This window comes from Acomys russatus, chromosome 17 (genome assembly GCF_903995435.1).
Source record: "Acomys russatus chromosome 17, mAcoRus1.1, whole genome shotgun sequence".
In the NCBI taxonomy this organism is placed as follows: Eukaryota; Metazoa; Chordata; class Mammalia; order Rodentia; family Muridae; genus Acomys; species Acomys russatus.
This window is the reverse complement of record NC_067153.1, coordinates 52,607,920-52,624,306: the sequence shown is the minus strand read 5'-3', so window position 1 is coordinate 52,624,306 and position 16,387 is coordinate 52,607,920. Positions and strand designations below refer to the sequence as shown.

Below are 16,387 nucleotides of genomic sequence, written 5' to 3'. Positions count from 1 at the left end.
TCTGGGGGCACTTTAGTCTTCCATAGCAACCTGTGATTAAAATAACCCAACAGTACTCTACTGACCACAGACTTCCACCCCTACATTCAAAACCATAGGTGACCAAAGATCTGAATAGTCCATGCTAAAGAGCAATGAAGTGGCCTTACTATGAGATCCTTTTCTGTGCGTTCCTGACTTAAAATTTTACTAATATCTTCAAGAAATCACCTCCCAAGATGATCCATGCTGCTATTTATTACATTAATTAGAAAGTCAGCAAGTTAGTGGACACGTGACGGCCTTTTTCCAGTGTTTACTCCAAGACAGCAGTAACGCTGTGCATCAGGATCCAGAAGGTGTCTGTTGTAACTTCTAGATGTTTGTGTCCCAGAATAAAGGACAGAGCCAGAGACGCACAGACAGAGGTAGAGTCAAGCTGCGTATTATAGAGGCAGGCTTTGCCATTCACACCAGTGGGAGGGATTTTTCTGCACCAGTTTGTTTGCCCATTTCTCCCTTCCTTTCCCTCTTCTCCCTCTCTCCTTCTCTCTCCTATCGCCAGAGATAAACCTAATTTCCATTTGCTTCCTCTTTTGCGTGAATGTTCGGTAATTTGTCCCTTAACTGTTACAGACAGGAGGATCTGGTGGGTAATGTATTATGTGCTCATAATTTCTGTTTCTAAATCTCCTAAGCTACATAGAAGGGAGAAGCTTGGCTGAGCTTTTTATCTTCTCAGATCTTTTAAAACCGTGCATCTTCACAATTATTTATAAAAACTGTTAGAAAGCAGTAAGTCTTTCTCAGAGATAAATAGATGATGATAGATAAATAGACAGATAGATAAACAGATAGATGGTGATGATAGATAGATAGATAGATAGATAGATAGATAACGATGGATACATAGATGATGGATGATAGATAGATAGATAGATAGATAGATAGATAGATAGATAGGAGAAAGAGACACAGAGCTCCACATAGAGACAGAGAACAGATGTTATTAAAAATCCAGAGAAAAGGCTAGAGAGATAGATTAGTAGTTAAGAGCGCTTAGTGCTCTTGTAGAGAACCCAGGTTCCATTCTCAGCACCCACATGGAAGCTCACAGCTGTCTGTAACTCCAGTTGCAGGGGTGGGTTATAATGACATTTTATGGCCTCTGTGGGCACTGTATGTATGTTGTATGCATAAACATGAAGCCAAAACACTCATACACATAAAATAAAATTAAAGAAGAAAATCCAGAAAGGTAAGTTAAATTTGTAGTCAAAACTTTAGCTTTCCACTGTTTTCTGGCTATATAAACACACAGTACCATAAAATGTTTTGTAATCTTATATACATTTATATAAATAATAAAATATGTATCCGTAGACCAGACACTAAAACTCAATGCAACTGGACCACAGAGATGGCTCAGTGGTTAAAGGTGCCAAGCCTGATGACCTGAGTAGAATCTCTGGGATCTACATGGCAGAAGTAGAGACTCAACTTCCCAAAGTTGTTTTCTGACCTCCTTAGGCACAGTGGTATATTTCTTTGTCCCACACAATATGAAAACAAATAATATAATAATAAAAATTTCAATCTAAAAATCTAAATGTCTGTAGCTCTGACCATATTATACTAATATATCTGGATAAGATGTAGCTCTTGATATAGTTCAGAACTAAATTTTCTTGTAGTTTAAATCCTTTCTAGTATATTGTAATGATTTATTTTTGTAGCTTAATAAACATTGGCTTTTCCAAAAAGCTAATGTGACAAGCATACGTGATTGTCATCGCAGTATAACTACCATGGATTGTTCATTATCCAGGGAGATGAAATGCTACTAGGAGAAAGTATTTGTTATTTCCGTGAATTGTGGTAAAAATACATTCTATCACTTTATAGCATCAATTCCACAAACCTAGTCGAACTCTAACTAGAATTTAGGTTTTTAAGATACAAATTATCAAGAGCTCCCTTCATTAGTTCTCAATTGCTTTGAGGAGACAGACACTGTCCGTCTAACAAAGACCTTATTACCGCTTAGTTCAATTGTTCATTCATGGTGAATCTAAAAGGTTCAGAGTCTATGCTTGACTGATGCAGTAGAAATGATTATTGTTTGATTTTGGAGCAGAGTGAACTATACCTGTTACAAGAGAGAGTACACGCTGATCAAGACATCAGGTGGCGGAGATTTATTACAGATAATCTACGAGAGAAGACAACAGCAGAAGGATCTGTTAGCCACATGTAGGGCACTCCAGGGAGAGAGAACTGAATGAGAAAATACAGCCAGGAGGACTTTGAGATCCCTCACTCTTAATCTGCACCAGGACAGTCGCGTCATACACGAAAGTTAAAAGTCCTCGCTGTTAGGAGTCTTTACCACCATTCTTCACTTGTCTACGCGTGGGTAGGATGACAGAACCCACACTGGAATGAGCTCCTGTGATATTTAGGATGCCCCATCCTCTCTGGCAAAACTAACACCATAATGACTTGCTCTGTGCTTCGTTTTTAAATAGTATGCTTCTGGACAAATATTAGTATGGATGACTAACCAAAGGCAACTAAGATGACAGATAGAGATGTGGAATATGAGTAAAGAGCCAAATTAATTCCTTTTCAAATTGAATGTCACTTGTCGTATTCTAACGTTGGTGTGGTTTATTATGGTTTTTTGGTTGGAGTTTAACTGCTGCTCGTGAAGCACCCTTTAGAACTTCTTCTACCTTTCTCGAAGGTGACTGAAAACACACATGGTCTCACACAAACACACACACACACACACACACACACACACTCGCGTGTGCACGTGCACGCCATTCAGACACCATTCAGACTGACTGACAAGTACAAAATGGCTGTTTTACATGTACATAGTTATAAATGACAGAGTTGGGGCACAATACTGTTGAGTCAAAAGCAAGTATGTAAAGAAAAGAACTCTCATTAGTGATGATGAGGGCAGTAAGCATGAAATGGAGACATCTGTGATGAGTTCTGAGATGAGAGGAAAACGTGAGTGAATACAGCAATACATAAAATGAAACTGTGTCATTTCTAATGTGTAGGGCACAGACTAAATCCATGCATTTGTGTTCTGCTAGCTGAAGCGGTGAAGTTACACTTAGGGACTCACAAAACCCTTTTCTCCAACTATAAGGTCAAAAGCTCACAAGGTTTTAGTAACAGCTATAATATCGTCATCTCTCTGCAGGCTGGGCATGTTCCGAGGACTTCATTTATGTTGTTGCAGCTACTATCACAGCAAGTGCAACAACAGTATCAAGAGAAATATTTACACACACACAGAAAGAGAGAGACAGAGACAGAGACAGAGACAGACAGAGGCAGAGACAGAGACAGAGAGAAAGAGAGAGAGGCCTAAACCTTAGAGCAGCTAGGAATTTGTAGAAGGCAAAGGCCTTGTGCACACAGATAAGCACTGGAGAAGCCAGGAAAGTTAACCACACAGCTCACCTCTTCAGTGCAGTGAAGTGTGTAGCTGCTCTTTCTGGAATGCCAGGAATGATGTAGTTTTACAACCTGCTGATCCTTGGCTGTCTGATGAGACAGGCTCTGCCCATAATCATCCAGAAGTTTTATTTTTATTTATCCAAGACCCTTTCCTCTTAAACCTTGAGCATTGCTCTGAAGCCTGAAACTCATTCTTATGAGTGATGTGCTTTCCAACACCCTGAGTGACTTCGATGTTATCTCAGGGCCAGGCCATTCCTGACACCTACAGACTTTCTATTTACCTCAGTCACTCTCCCTAGACCTTTATCTTGAGCCTTGTTCCTAAGTCAACCAGAAACCATCCGAAGGTTGAAGCACTTGTACTTTGCAAAGCGCTTCAGTGTCAACATGCCGTAAATTGTTGTGACTCGGACAAAGTTAATTGCTACCTGGATACATTCCCCCAAAACTCATGCTGTGCTTAATATGGCTAATGTAAAATGATGTGGGCCAGACTCTAGAAGACCAGTTACAATAAAATGGGGCATAGACAAACTTCATTCTTTACCTCACTCTGATCATGTCCCCCTGCCTGATGTAAAGCCTGCAGGGAAGTCTCCACAGGAACTCCACTGTTAAGAATAGAGTTATGCTTTGAGCCTCAGTAGTTGACTACACAGACACACTCTTAACCAGGGAGCCACACCATTACCTCTAAGTCATGGGCAAGAGTAATACCAACCTAAGAAACTAGCAGTGTCCTTGAGGTCTCTGTGAGATCTTTGATGTGTTTTTTTCTGTACACTAACCAAGATCTTACCAAATCTTTGGACTAACATGCGATACCTCTAGCATGATTTAGAGTTAACACACTGTAACAGAGCAGGCTTATGGTAAGACAATGACAGTACATAAAGCCAGTTCTTTCTGGAGGAAGTGGCATACACTATTTGTTGAGCTATTTTAAAGGAGAGAGGACAAGGCAGAATAGAAAGAACTCTTTTTTGTAAGAGAAAAATTGGAGAGTCAAGTGGAAGCTCAATCATAATGACTGTAAACTTTGGGTATGACTCTGACACTTATCTTTTTGCTCTGAGTGTGAGGACAAGTGCAGAGACAGCCACCAAACTAGCCAATTAACTGTATGTCAGCATTTCTCAAGTGCTATAATGCCAGTGTTCCTGAAAGAGGTGCACATGTGTACTATAAAACAACACATTAAAAATGAGAGTTTGCAGGAAAAAAAAAAATAAGATGGGACTCGACCACTCAAAACCCTTAATCAATCACACACACACACACACACACACACACAGAGAGAGAGAGAGAGAGAGAGAGAGAAAGAAAGAGAAGGCACAAAGATTGATGCTCACTATATAGTCCTTCACTTCCATTGTGTTGAGAATATTTGATACAATTTTAAAGTAAAAGTAAACAAAAACTTAAATATTGATAAGACACAGTTTGAAAAAAATATAAAAATTGCATACGCATTTAATCCTAGCACTTGGGAGGCAGAGGCAGGTGGATTTCTGTGAGCTCAAGGCCAGTCTGATCTACAGAGTGAGTCCAGGATAGCCAAGGCTACACAGAGAAACCCTGTCTCAAAAAAAAAAAAAAAAAAAAAAAAAAAAAAAAAAAATTAGGACTCGGCGGAGGGTCGCCGCCGCCGTGGCCCATGGGCAGGATCGTCTCGGAAGGCCGGCATTAATTCAAAAAGAAGTTCTCCCTGTATGATGACCTGGGAGTGGAGACCAGTGACTCAAAAACTGAAGGCTGGTCCAAAAACTTCAAGCTTCTGCAGTCCCAGCTCCAGGTGAAGAAGACAGCTCTCACTCAAGCAAAGAGCCAACGGACAAAACAAAGTACAGTCCTTGCACCAGTCATCGACCTAAAGCGAGGAGGCTCCTCAGATGACCGGCAGATTGTAGACACACCACCTCATGTAGCCGCTGGGCTGAAGGACCCTGTGCCCAGTGGCTTTTCTGCTGGGGAAGTTCTGATCCCCTTAGCTGATGAATATGAGCCTATGTTTCCTAATGATTATGAGAAAGTTGTGAAACGCCAGAGAGAAGAGCGACAGAGGCAGCGGGAGCTGGAAAGACAGAAGGAAATAGAAGAAAGAGAAAAGAGGCGTAAAGACAGGCATGAAGCCAGTGGGTTTTCAAGACGGCCAGACCCAGATTCTGATGAAGATGAAGATTACGAGCGAGAGCGGAGGAAAAGAAGTATGGGAGGAGCTGCCATCGCCCCACCTACTTCTCTTGTAGAGAAAGACAAGGAATTACCCCGAGACTTTCCTTATGAAGAGGACTCAAGACCTCGATCACAGTCTTCCAAAGCTGCTTTTCCTCCCCCAGTGTATGAGGAGCCGGATCGACCAAGATCTCCAACCGGCCCCAGCAACTCCTTCCTTGCTAACATGGGTGGCACAGTGGCTCATAAGATCATGCAGAAGTATGGCTTCCGGGAAGGCCAGGGACTGGGGAAGCACGAGCAAGGGCTGAGTACTGCATTGTCAGTGGAGAAGACCAGCAAGCGGGGCGGCAAGATCATTGTGGGTGAGGCGACGGAGAAGGGCGAGGCTCAGGATGCATCCAAGAAGTCAGATTCAAATCTATTAACTGAAGTACTTAAGTGCCCTACGAAAGTGGTCCTGCTGAGGAACATGGTTGGTGCAGGAGAGGTTGATGAAGACTTGGAAGTTGAAACCAAGGAAGAATGTGAAAAATATGGCAAAGTTGGAAAATGTGTGCTATTTGAGATTCCTGGTGCCCCTGATGATGAAGCAGTACAAATAGTTTTAGAATTTGAGAGAGTTGAATCAGCAATTAAAGCTGTTGTTGATCTGAATGGGAGGTATTTTGGTGGATGGGTAGTTAAAGCATGTTTCTACAATTTGGATAAATTCAGGGTCTTGGATCTGGCAGAACAAGTTTGACTGTAACCTAAAGTCGCCTCCTTGATACTTACGTGAGCTGCAGACTGAGCAATGAAACAGGCATCAGCCTCCACGGTTGTTGGACACAGACTCTTGGATGGGCTTCTAAGATATATGTTGATGGATCCCTTTTTTATTTTGTGGTTTTTTAATATAGTATAAAAAAATCCTTCAAAAAAAATTTAAAAATTAAAAAATTACAATTAGTATGTACTCATAATAAGGGATTTGATTTTATATCATCTGAGTAAAAGTATTATTGTCATTTAAAGTACCATTTCCTGTCTTTTAATATAGTATCTTGCTTCTCTAAATTTCTCTGACCTGTCCAATGAACACTCCTACTTATTGGATAAGACACACACAGACAAACCATGGCTGACACAGTAATTTAGTATGTAAGATTATGCGCCTTAACATAGTTGCTGTGGAACATCTATTCAGCCTTATAAAGAGCTCCGTGTCCCCCCTTTTCTCCTTCTCTCACCCTGGGATGTGAGAGAGGGGAATACAAACTCATGGATGCAGACCATGCTTTATTTGGGTTGCCACCTAATAAGGCCATCATGGCATCTTATGAGCTGCAATGGCTATTATGTTTCTGTAACTAACAGAGAATGACGTTGAAGAAACTGGCCACCGTTGACTTCAGCTGGGACTCCTGTGTCCTGGGCAGCTGACTGCGCCCGCTGAGTCTGTCCCCTGACTTGGTACCGCCAGCTATCAGCTCTCTACTTCATCTAATCTGTGACGGGAGGTCAACTTAGTGTCATCTTCTGCAGTGTAGTGCCTTCTACTGCCACAAATCCTTTCTGGCCTGACAATGCTTCACTATTTTGTGGCAAGACTTGCTGGGTGGTGAGAAAGGTATACAACAGGCTGGAACCACACAGAAGCTGCCTCACATGGACTGAGATCCTCCTGGTACAGAGGTTTTCTTAGAGAACACAGTGCCTGAATCTGGGGGAAAGCACTTGGCCTGAGTACATGCCCAAAGGTTTTGTGTCTGCCTCTCCAAGATGAAGCCTGTAAGGGCAATGGCACTAGGTCTTCCCTCTTGGATCTCTCTGTCTCTCTGTACTCTCATCACACATGGCTGAGCAACTCCTGGGAGACTGCTATCCTTGTTGAGATAGTGATCACTCCTTATTCCCCTTTGACTGTGAAAAGAGATGATTCAGTTGGGAGGGAAGCCTCAGCTATGTAACCTAAAAAAAAAAAAAGTAAAAGCGAAAAGCAAACAAACACCAAAGTGCTGACACTTTGAACAAGGCGGCACTGTGGAGTCCCACTGTTAGGAGGAGAGCAGTTGGAAATCCTTGTGGCCATGGAAAAGATATATATATATAAGGCCTATCAGGTCTTATCCAGATAGCCTGCTTCCCCTTCTTCTGTGTGCCACAGGGCCTCCCCACCAAGGAGAAGTGATCAAATGGGGGGGGCACTAGAGTTCATATCAGAGGCAGTCCCCGCTCGCTCCACAACCATGGAGAATGAGCTGTCCATTGGCTAGATCTGAACGGGGGTGGGGGGGTCTAGGTTCATTGCATGTATTGTCCTTGGTTGGTACAAGAGTTTGTGCAGGCCCCCCTGGGTCCAGAGTTTCCAGCTTGATGGTCTTCTGTGGGCCTTCTGAACCCTCTGGGCCTTTCTGTCGCCCCATTCTTCTATACTATTCTCATCACAACACCCAGAGTCCAGCAGCAAGTCCCAGCATCTGTCCCGATCCCCCACTGGGTGGAGTCTCTCAGAGGAAATCTATGTTGGGCTAATATCCACTTATAAGTGAGTATATACCATGCATGTCTTTCTGGGTCAGGGTTGGTTACCTCACTCAGGACGGTCATTTCTAGTTCCATTTGCCTGCAAATTTCAAGATATCCTTGCTTTTAATAGCTGAGTAATATCCCATTGTGTAAATGTACCACAATTTCTTTATCCATTCTTCAACTGGGGGATATCTAGGTTGTTTTCAGGTTCTGGCTATTCTGAATAAGGCTGCTATAAACATAGCTGAGCAAATGTTCTTGTTGTGTGGTGGAGCATCTTTCAGGAATATGCCCAGAGTAGTATAGCTGGGTCTTGAGGTAGCATTATTCTCAATTTTCTGAGAAAGCACCAGATTGATTTTCAAAGTGGTTGTACAAGTTTGCACTCCCACCAAAAACGGATGAGTGTTCTCTTTTCTCCACATCCTCGCCAGCATGTGCTGTCACTTGACTTTTTAATCTTAGCCGTTCAGACGGGCGTCAGATGGAATATCAGAGTCATTTTGATTTGCATTTCCCTGATGACTAGGGATGATGATAATTTATTTAGGTTTTTCTCAGCCATTCAATATTCCTCTGTTGAGAATTCTCTGTTTAGCTCTGAATCCTGTTTCTTAATTGGGTTATTTGGTTTGGTGATGTTTAATTTCTTGAGTTCTCTGTATATTTTGGATATTAGTCCTTTGTCAGATGTAGGGCTGGTGGAGACATTCTCCCAATCTGTGGGCTGTCATTTTGTCTTATTGACAGTGCCCCTTGCCTTACAGAAGCTTTTCAGTTTCACGAGGCCTTATTTATTAATTGTTGACCTCAGAGCCTGAGCTGTTGGTGTTCTGTTAAGGAAGTTGTCTCCTGTGCCAATGAGTTCAAGTCTCTTCCACACTTTTTATTCTAACAGATTTAATGTGTCTGGTTTTATGCTGAGGTCTTTAATCCACTTGGACTTTCATTTTGTGCAGGGCAATAAATATGGTTCTATTTGCATTTTTCTATGCATAGCCATCCAGTCAGACCAACACCATTTGTTGAAGATGCTATATTTTTTCTATTGTATGGATTTGGCTTCTTTGTCTAAAATAAAGTGTTCATAGGTGTGTAAATTTTCTGAGAAAAAGCTTAAGTTCTGAGTCCATTCAGTGTTTGCCACATGTACACAAGTGGCATGTGTGTGTGTGTGGGGGGGGGGATCACTCATTGAGTTATACCACTGGCTGCTTGTCTGCTCCCCCTAGAGATAATGATTGCCGTAGCTGTTTGTATGAGATGTCCCAAGACATAGCTCAGGACCCAACTACTTGAGTAGATTCTCTCTCCACTGTTTTTAATGGCTCTTCTAAACATGACTAAAAATACACCGCAATTAAGTTTTCATTTGTAAACATATACAGAGGCCTACCTGCTTTTAGTTCATTTGGGCATACTTGACACAACACAAGGCTGTGGGTGGCAACAAAAGGGCAAGGGCTGATGAAAACATGTTGATTAAAGCAGAGGGCTCTCAAACAGCTGCTAAGGCATTTTTATTTGTCCCTTCTAGTCTAGTTTGGGTTAAATCCTAAAAAATATGGTTTTAATATACCAGACTGCTACAAGAATGACCTGAACTTCGGGTTCAGTGAATCCAGCAGAAATCAAGTCATAATGAGCAGCTTGGAATGCTTGAATGCATAAATGCATCAATACCCTGCTGCCAGCCTTATCTCTATCTTCACTGAAAAGTCTAGTTATCTGTACTGGTATAAAGCCCCTACCGAGATTCCCAGCTATGTTTTCTTTCCCCTCCTCTGTATTATTATTTTTACATCATTATCCATGGGGTAATAAGACTGCAGCCTTGAGCCCAGAATTAGCCACATTCAACTTGCAAAGAGGGCTTCCTCTGACCACCAAGTACCATCTGACGTTAGTTTCCTGGACCACTCCTAGAACAGTCTGTGTAAGCCAAGTTCTATGAAAAAGCAGGTGACAAGAGACATCAGCTTGCAAATGCACTGGGGAGAACATTTATTAAAAGTAAAGGGGGCAGAAGCAGGGAGAGGCTTCACATTGAAAGGCAAATGTGATGGGTGAAAAGGGGAGGGAAAGGAAGAAAGTGTACCTCACTGCTGAAGAGCTCTAAAAAAATAGGGAGTGTTTTTGAGAAAGCTCTGCTAACAGTAGAACTCCTCCTCCCACTGAGTAGGGACCTAGTCTGTGAGCAGCATGAGCTATATATGAATATGTTGGCACATCCAGATGGGATCGCCAATGCAGAGGGGCTCACATCCATATCACTTTTTTTTTTTAATTATCATACACACAAGGGATGGTAAACTATAAGCCGAATGAATTGTTTCTTCCCTGAAACGCCTTTGGTCATAGTCATTATCACAGCAATAGAAGCTAGCTAGGGCACACTGAAAAGTTAGAGTGGTAACAACAGGAAAAAAAAATGGGGAACCCAGACAAACAATCTGATACACCTCAAGGAACCAAATCCAAATGCCACAGCAAGCGAGCAAAGAGTAGGAACCCCATAAGCCCTTCTGCCTTCCCATAAGCCCTTCTGCCTTCCCATGGGTACTTCTGCCTTCCATGATGAATGTGGTTAGACAGTGTTGTGCCGGTCACGCCTAGGGGACCGCGATGCTGTGAACTCAGGAGTGCAGATGTCTATGTCATACCTGCAAGGTGCCTTGGGTAACACACTTCCCTCTATAGGCTCTTCTGTTCTTTCTGCTCCCCCTTCCACGACGTTTTCTGAGTCTTGGGAGCGGTGATATAGATAACACCTCATCCTACTTACCAGTTTGATCAGTTATGAATTTCAGCATTCACTTCCGCTTGCTGCACTAAGAGGCATCTCTAAAGGCAGGTTAGATCATTGTTTCCAGTTTGTATAAACGTATATTTTTGTAGGACCGAAATAGAAATAGGCTACGATACTACACACTTGATCACGAAAGAAGAAAAAGAGGCCTTACAAGAGAAATGCAGAAAGGCACTGTAACATAGGTGATTTAAATGCTGAACGTAAAGAAAAAATATCGGTGGGTCAAATTGTACAAATGCAGGCAGGAGGCAAGGAGATGCGAAAGAGGATTGGTAGCCATGGGTACAATAAAACAGAACCAGGTATGTAAAGAATGTCACAAGGAAGCATGTTATTTTGTTAATTACAATGAAGAAAATAGTTATTTAATTTGAAAGACAGCAATCTGTTCTGATCTGACCATGTTTGCATTGGTGTAGTTCTATATGCTCAACTGCTCAACTTCAAACCTTAAATTTGAATGAATATGTTGCTCCCATGGCTACGCGCACACCTTTCAGAAGATTCAAGTTCTTACTTTGGCAGACAATAACAAAAGTCAAACAATATAAAATTAGTTAAGCAGCAATATATAATCACTTATTAATTTAATTCAATACGTATAGAATTACAAGTTTCGTGACCTTTTTTTTTTTTTTTAATTATTACTCTGAGATAAATTGTGTAAAAAACAAAAGTGACCCAATACATGACATTTACTCAATGAGTGACAGCGGGGAATTCTGTGACAAGAAGCAAGAAATTTTAGGCCTGTCGAGTTTGCAGTCTGTGATCCACCAGCACCACTATATAACCATGAATGCCACCCAACTCAACATCATAAAATTGCCTACAACATCATTCGTTCTTTCTTTTTCTCTCTCTCTGCATTGTTTTTTGTAACAGTAAACCTAGTTCTTAAGCATGACCTTTGTAGATGAACTAAATCCGCGGTGCTGAGATAGATGTGCCGAGTAGGTTGTGAGCTCAGCTGTGCACTGCGTGGATGACCTATCACGACCCATCATGACCTTCCCTACTTCCTGTACTAGTATGGCGTGATGCCTTTAAAACAGTCTTAGCTTTAGTTTTGAATCTTCATTCAAATAACAGGCACACATCATAAGCTGACATATTAGTCAAAAGTGGGTAGAGGAATGTGGGTAGCAGGCCCAGGCTCTCTTATGTCCCATGAAGAGCCCATGGAACAATGAGGGGAAAAAAAAAAAATCAGTGCTGGACACCAGAATCCTGAGGCGTCTCTAGCATCCTTTGACTTGAAGAATGAAATGCATGGAACCCTTTTCTTATGGAGGGTAGGTAAACTATCAGCTCACCTCAAAGAGAAATGTAATTGAACTAGCAGTCATTTATATTCTAAAGCTGTCTTGGAGAAAGAAGTTCCCAGCTAGATTCTTAATTCTCCCCAAAATACCCAAAGGAAAGGTCCTTAATTTTCTATCAGAGGCTGTCAGTCTTCTTTGTAGAGATTGGCACGTTTCCCCACCCACCACCTGTAAAGCAAAAGCAGCCGGGGATATGAAATGGGATCATCCCTACAAGCAGAAGTATTGATGTCATGTCAATTTTCGTATCAAAACGGGTAAGGAATTCTAAAGATGAAAAGCTGCTAAAGAATAAGAAATTTAGTCAAGATGAAACTCAACCTTCAGGCAGTGAAGAAAAGCCACTAATTGAGTTCTTAAAAGCACTAGTATAAATCGACTTTTCCTACCAAGACGAGGATTATCACATGTGTGATTTTGAATGTTATTTTCTTCATTTTATTTACTAAATATATATTATATATATTTACAATATATTTTGATCAAATTATTTCCCTTCCCCCAACTCCTCCTAGACCCTCCCTACTTCCCTCTCCACCCAACTTCACATTCTCTCTCTCTTTCCAAAATAAAAATCAAAATAAACTTAAAAGCAAACAAAACAAAAACCCTCACAATAGAACCTATTTCCACCTCTTTACACAGGCAGCAACTAAGATCACAAAAGATTATTCAAATTCAGGACTATTGTAACTGGAGGCCATTCCACACCAAATGAAAATGAGGGAAAATGGAAATAGGAACAAAATGAACAAAACCAAAAATGTTTTAAAGCCTATGAACAACTCAACAGAGGTCAAGGAGTCAAGAAAATTGATTTGGGTAAACAGGGGATCTGAGTGTGGAAGGCACCTGCTGGACTTTTCAGGATCTTGTTTTTGTTTTTGTTTTTAAAGAGAGTTTACCAAAAAAGAAAAGCACTTCTGAGAACCCTGAGGACCAGGCACTAAGAGTCAAAGGCAATCCTTACAAAGGAGTGGGGATTTAAATCCCAGTGTCAGTCACAGGAGTCTTATGCATATGACACATTATTGGGGGGGGGGGGGAGAGAGAGAGAGAGAGAGAGAGAGAGAGTTTCCTGCACATGCTTTATTTTTTGTCATCCTTAGTGTGGAGTCTCTCTGAACTCTGAGGTTTTTTGTTATTTTTGTTTGTTTGTTTGTTTATTTTTACCTCACTTTTCACACTACCTCCTACCCAAAATTTATCTGTTTTACAAATCACCTCTAGAAAAATAGTAGTTTCTATAAATTATCACACATTGTCTTGTATGCATTTAAAATTGATTTCTTGGGTAAAAGATATAAAATGTTGGTTAACAGGAATAAGTTCAATTAAACTACTTATGCTATGGCTACCATAGCTAATAACAAAATATTGTATACTTGAAAACTGCAGAAAGTAAAATTTAAATGTGTCACCACACCCACACAAAATAATGTAATTGCTTTTATCCAATAATCTACATATGTCATGTGTATTAAAATTATATTTTACTCCATGAATATATACATATATAATTTTGTTAATTAAAATTATAAAGCCTGGCTCAGCCCCCTTACAGAGGGTTCTGAAGAATTCATTTAGCTAAAAGTTTCAAGGGCAAATTTAGCCAAGAGTCAGGTTTGAGAAAGCATTTCCTGATAGGTTGCAAGATGATAAAAAACCACTTGAGCCAGGTTAATTCCATGAACTGTGGAAAATGAAGGCAGCTAAAGTTAGGAAACTGGAGAAACAGTGTGGATAGATGCATATTTAAGAGAACTTTAGGGGTACATAAGGTCTCCCCTGGCATCCATTTTAGGAAATTATGAGGTCTGAGGAAGATCCACACAAAACCCCTCCCACACAAATATAACTATGCCAAAATTTCCCAGAGTCAAGGGGTGTGGCCTCAGTTGGTAGAGTGCTTATGCAGGAGGCACAAGGCTCGCAGGTCAGCACTGAGAATAGCAGATATAGTGATGAACAGCTGCTCTCTTAGTTGGGATTTTCGAAGTCCTTACACAGCATGATCCATCACTGAGGGAAGTCAGAACAGGAACTCAAAGAGGCCAGGAACCTGGAGGAAGGAGCTGATGCCGTGCTGTGGAATGCTGCCTGCTGGCTTGCTCCTTCACAGCCTGCTCATCCTGCTTTCTTCTAGCACCCAGGGCAGCCATTCCAGCAGTGGTACCACCCACAATGGGCTGCATCCTTCCACATTAATAACCAATTAAGAAAGTGCACCACAAGCCAGTTTGGTGAGGGCATTTCCTCAACTGAGGTTCCCTCTTCTGGAATGACTCTAGTTGTCAAAAGCTGGAAGGTGTGGAGTTGTGATGGTTAATCTAAATTGGCGACTCTATGAGATCTGTAGTGAGCTTGGAGATAGATCTCTAGGCAAACCTGAGGAGATTATCTTGATTGCATTATTTGAAATGGGAGGACTGACCAACTGTGCGCGCCAACATTCACTGGAATTCCAGACTGCATGAAAAGGAACACTGAGCTAAGCATGCATCCATTGTTCTGTGCGATTTGACAATGAATGTAACATGTCTGTCTACCCTAAGCCTGTGACACAGTGACTTGACTAATATGATGCCCTGAACCCTTGAACTGTGGAACAAAATAAACCTTCCCTAAGTTGGTTGTTGTCAGTATTTTATCATAACACTAGAAAAAATAACTAAAGCAAGAAGTTTGAGATGGATGGCAACCATACCATTAGTTGAACCAGTCTGACCTGGAAGGTGATACTTACAAATTGAAATTGGATACAGATCAGCTGTGAGGGAAAGGAGAGATCTCTACTCTAAAGAACATGAAAACCTGCTTGAATGTCTTGAATGGATGTAACAACTGTCAATAAAGCGCTGTTTAGCCAATAAGGTGGGCAGAAGGACGGGAAGTGGAAGGCGGGACTTCTTGGAAAGGGGGCGGAGCCAAGATTGACAGTAGAGCAAAGGGGGGGGGGGGGGCGAGGATCACCAGATTGGCAAATGCTTGGGATATATGTATGTTATGAGGTTTAGTTTACTAGTAGATTTGTATCCGTTTAGATTCTGCCCAGCATAGTGCTGGCAGCTTTAAAGTAGGTTTCAGACTCTGTGTCACTTATTAAGCCAGCTTAGGTCAACCCGATATAATTTATCGTAACATGGTCGGGAATGAAAACTCTGAGGAATAGTGTCAAGTGCCATTCGGGGATGAGTAAAGGAGAGGGAGGTGAGTGCATGGTCACAGTATGAGCCGTTACTTATCTATGTACTAACGACTGACAGGGAGTAAGACCCCCTGAAAGAACAAATGCCCTATTTTAATTTGTTGGAGGGGATGACAGGAACTTATTAGCTTGTACCCTGACAGGAAACGGTGATACACCACAGCCAAGAGGCCTCACCAGAGAGCTGCCCCAGCCACAGATCTTCAGTTGCCTACCCTCCACTTGGCTGAGTACCACATGCAATAAAGTAAAGATGGGCCAAAGGGAGGTGAAGAGAAAGTTCCCCAGCCGGAGCAGCAAATGTCGTGCCCACAGGATGTGTGTCAGGGAGGGGGTGTAAAAAGTATTTGCCAGGGTTGAATTAACTATAAATGTCTTAATAAAGAATAGATACTGCGGACAGAAGCAGCAGGGAAGGTCTTAGCGCATGAACTGCCAGCCTGCGGGGGGGGGGGGGGGCGAACGGGGTTGTTAAGGGAAGTCAGCTGGCCTTGCTTCCTGGACCATGTGTGTGGGGTCATAGAGTTTCTGCAGGCAGCTCACTGTCCTGATGCAGTCAATTTTATAACATAATTTGTCTCCCATACTGGCCATTTGGGATGAGGCAGCAGACCAAAGGGAGTCAGCCGAAAGTAGTTTTATGAGGCATGGTAAGTCACTTGGGTCAGAACTGAACAATTAGAGCCTGACTGTGAGAGAATAGATGGCTTTGTTTTGCTATTGTTTGGGATCATGTTGCCTCCGTATTAGGATAGATTCTGATCAGATTGCCCAGACACAGTGGTGATAGCTAAATGTAGCTGAGTGCCAGAGTAAGAAGTACATTGTACACGGAAAAGCCAAGGGTGATATCGATGGTTATATGACCGACCTTGGGGCATTACACTA

General features: G+C 41.8%; 1 protein-coding gene across 1 annotated transcript; it reads left to right on the top strand.

Annotated features, from left to right (window-relative positions):
* Positions 1–5,155: 5,155 nt before the first annotated feature.
* On the top strand, positions 5,156–6,498 carry LOC127201015 (splicing factor 45-like; the record flags this gene model as incomplete). The annotated part of the gene is made up of 1 exon (XM_051159376.1): positions 5,156–6,498. A coding segment is annotated over one exon (1,230 nt), but the record flags the coding sequence as incomplete, so codon positions are not given.
* Positions 6,499–16,387: the final 9,889 nt, after the last annotated feature.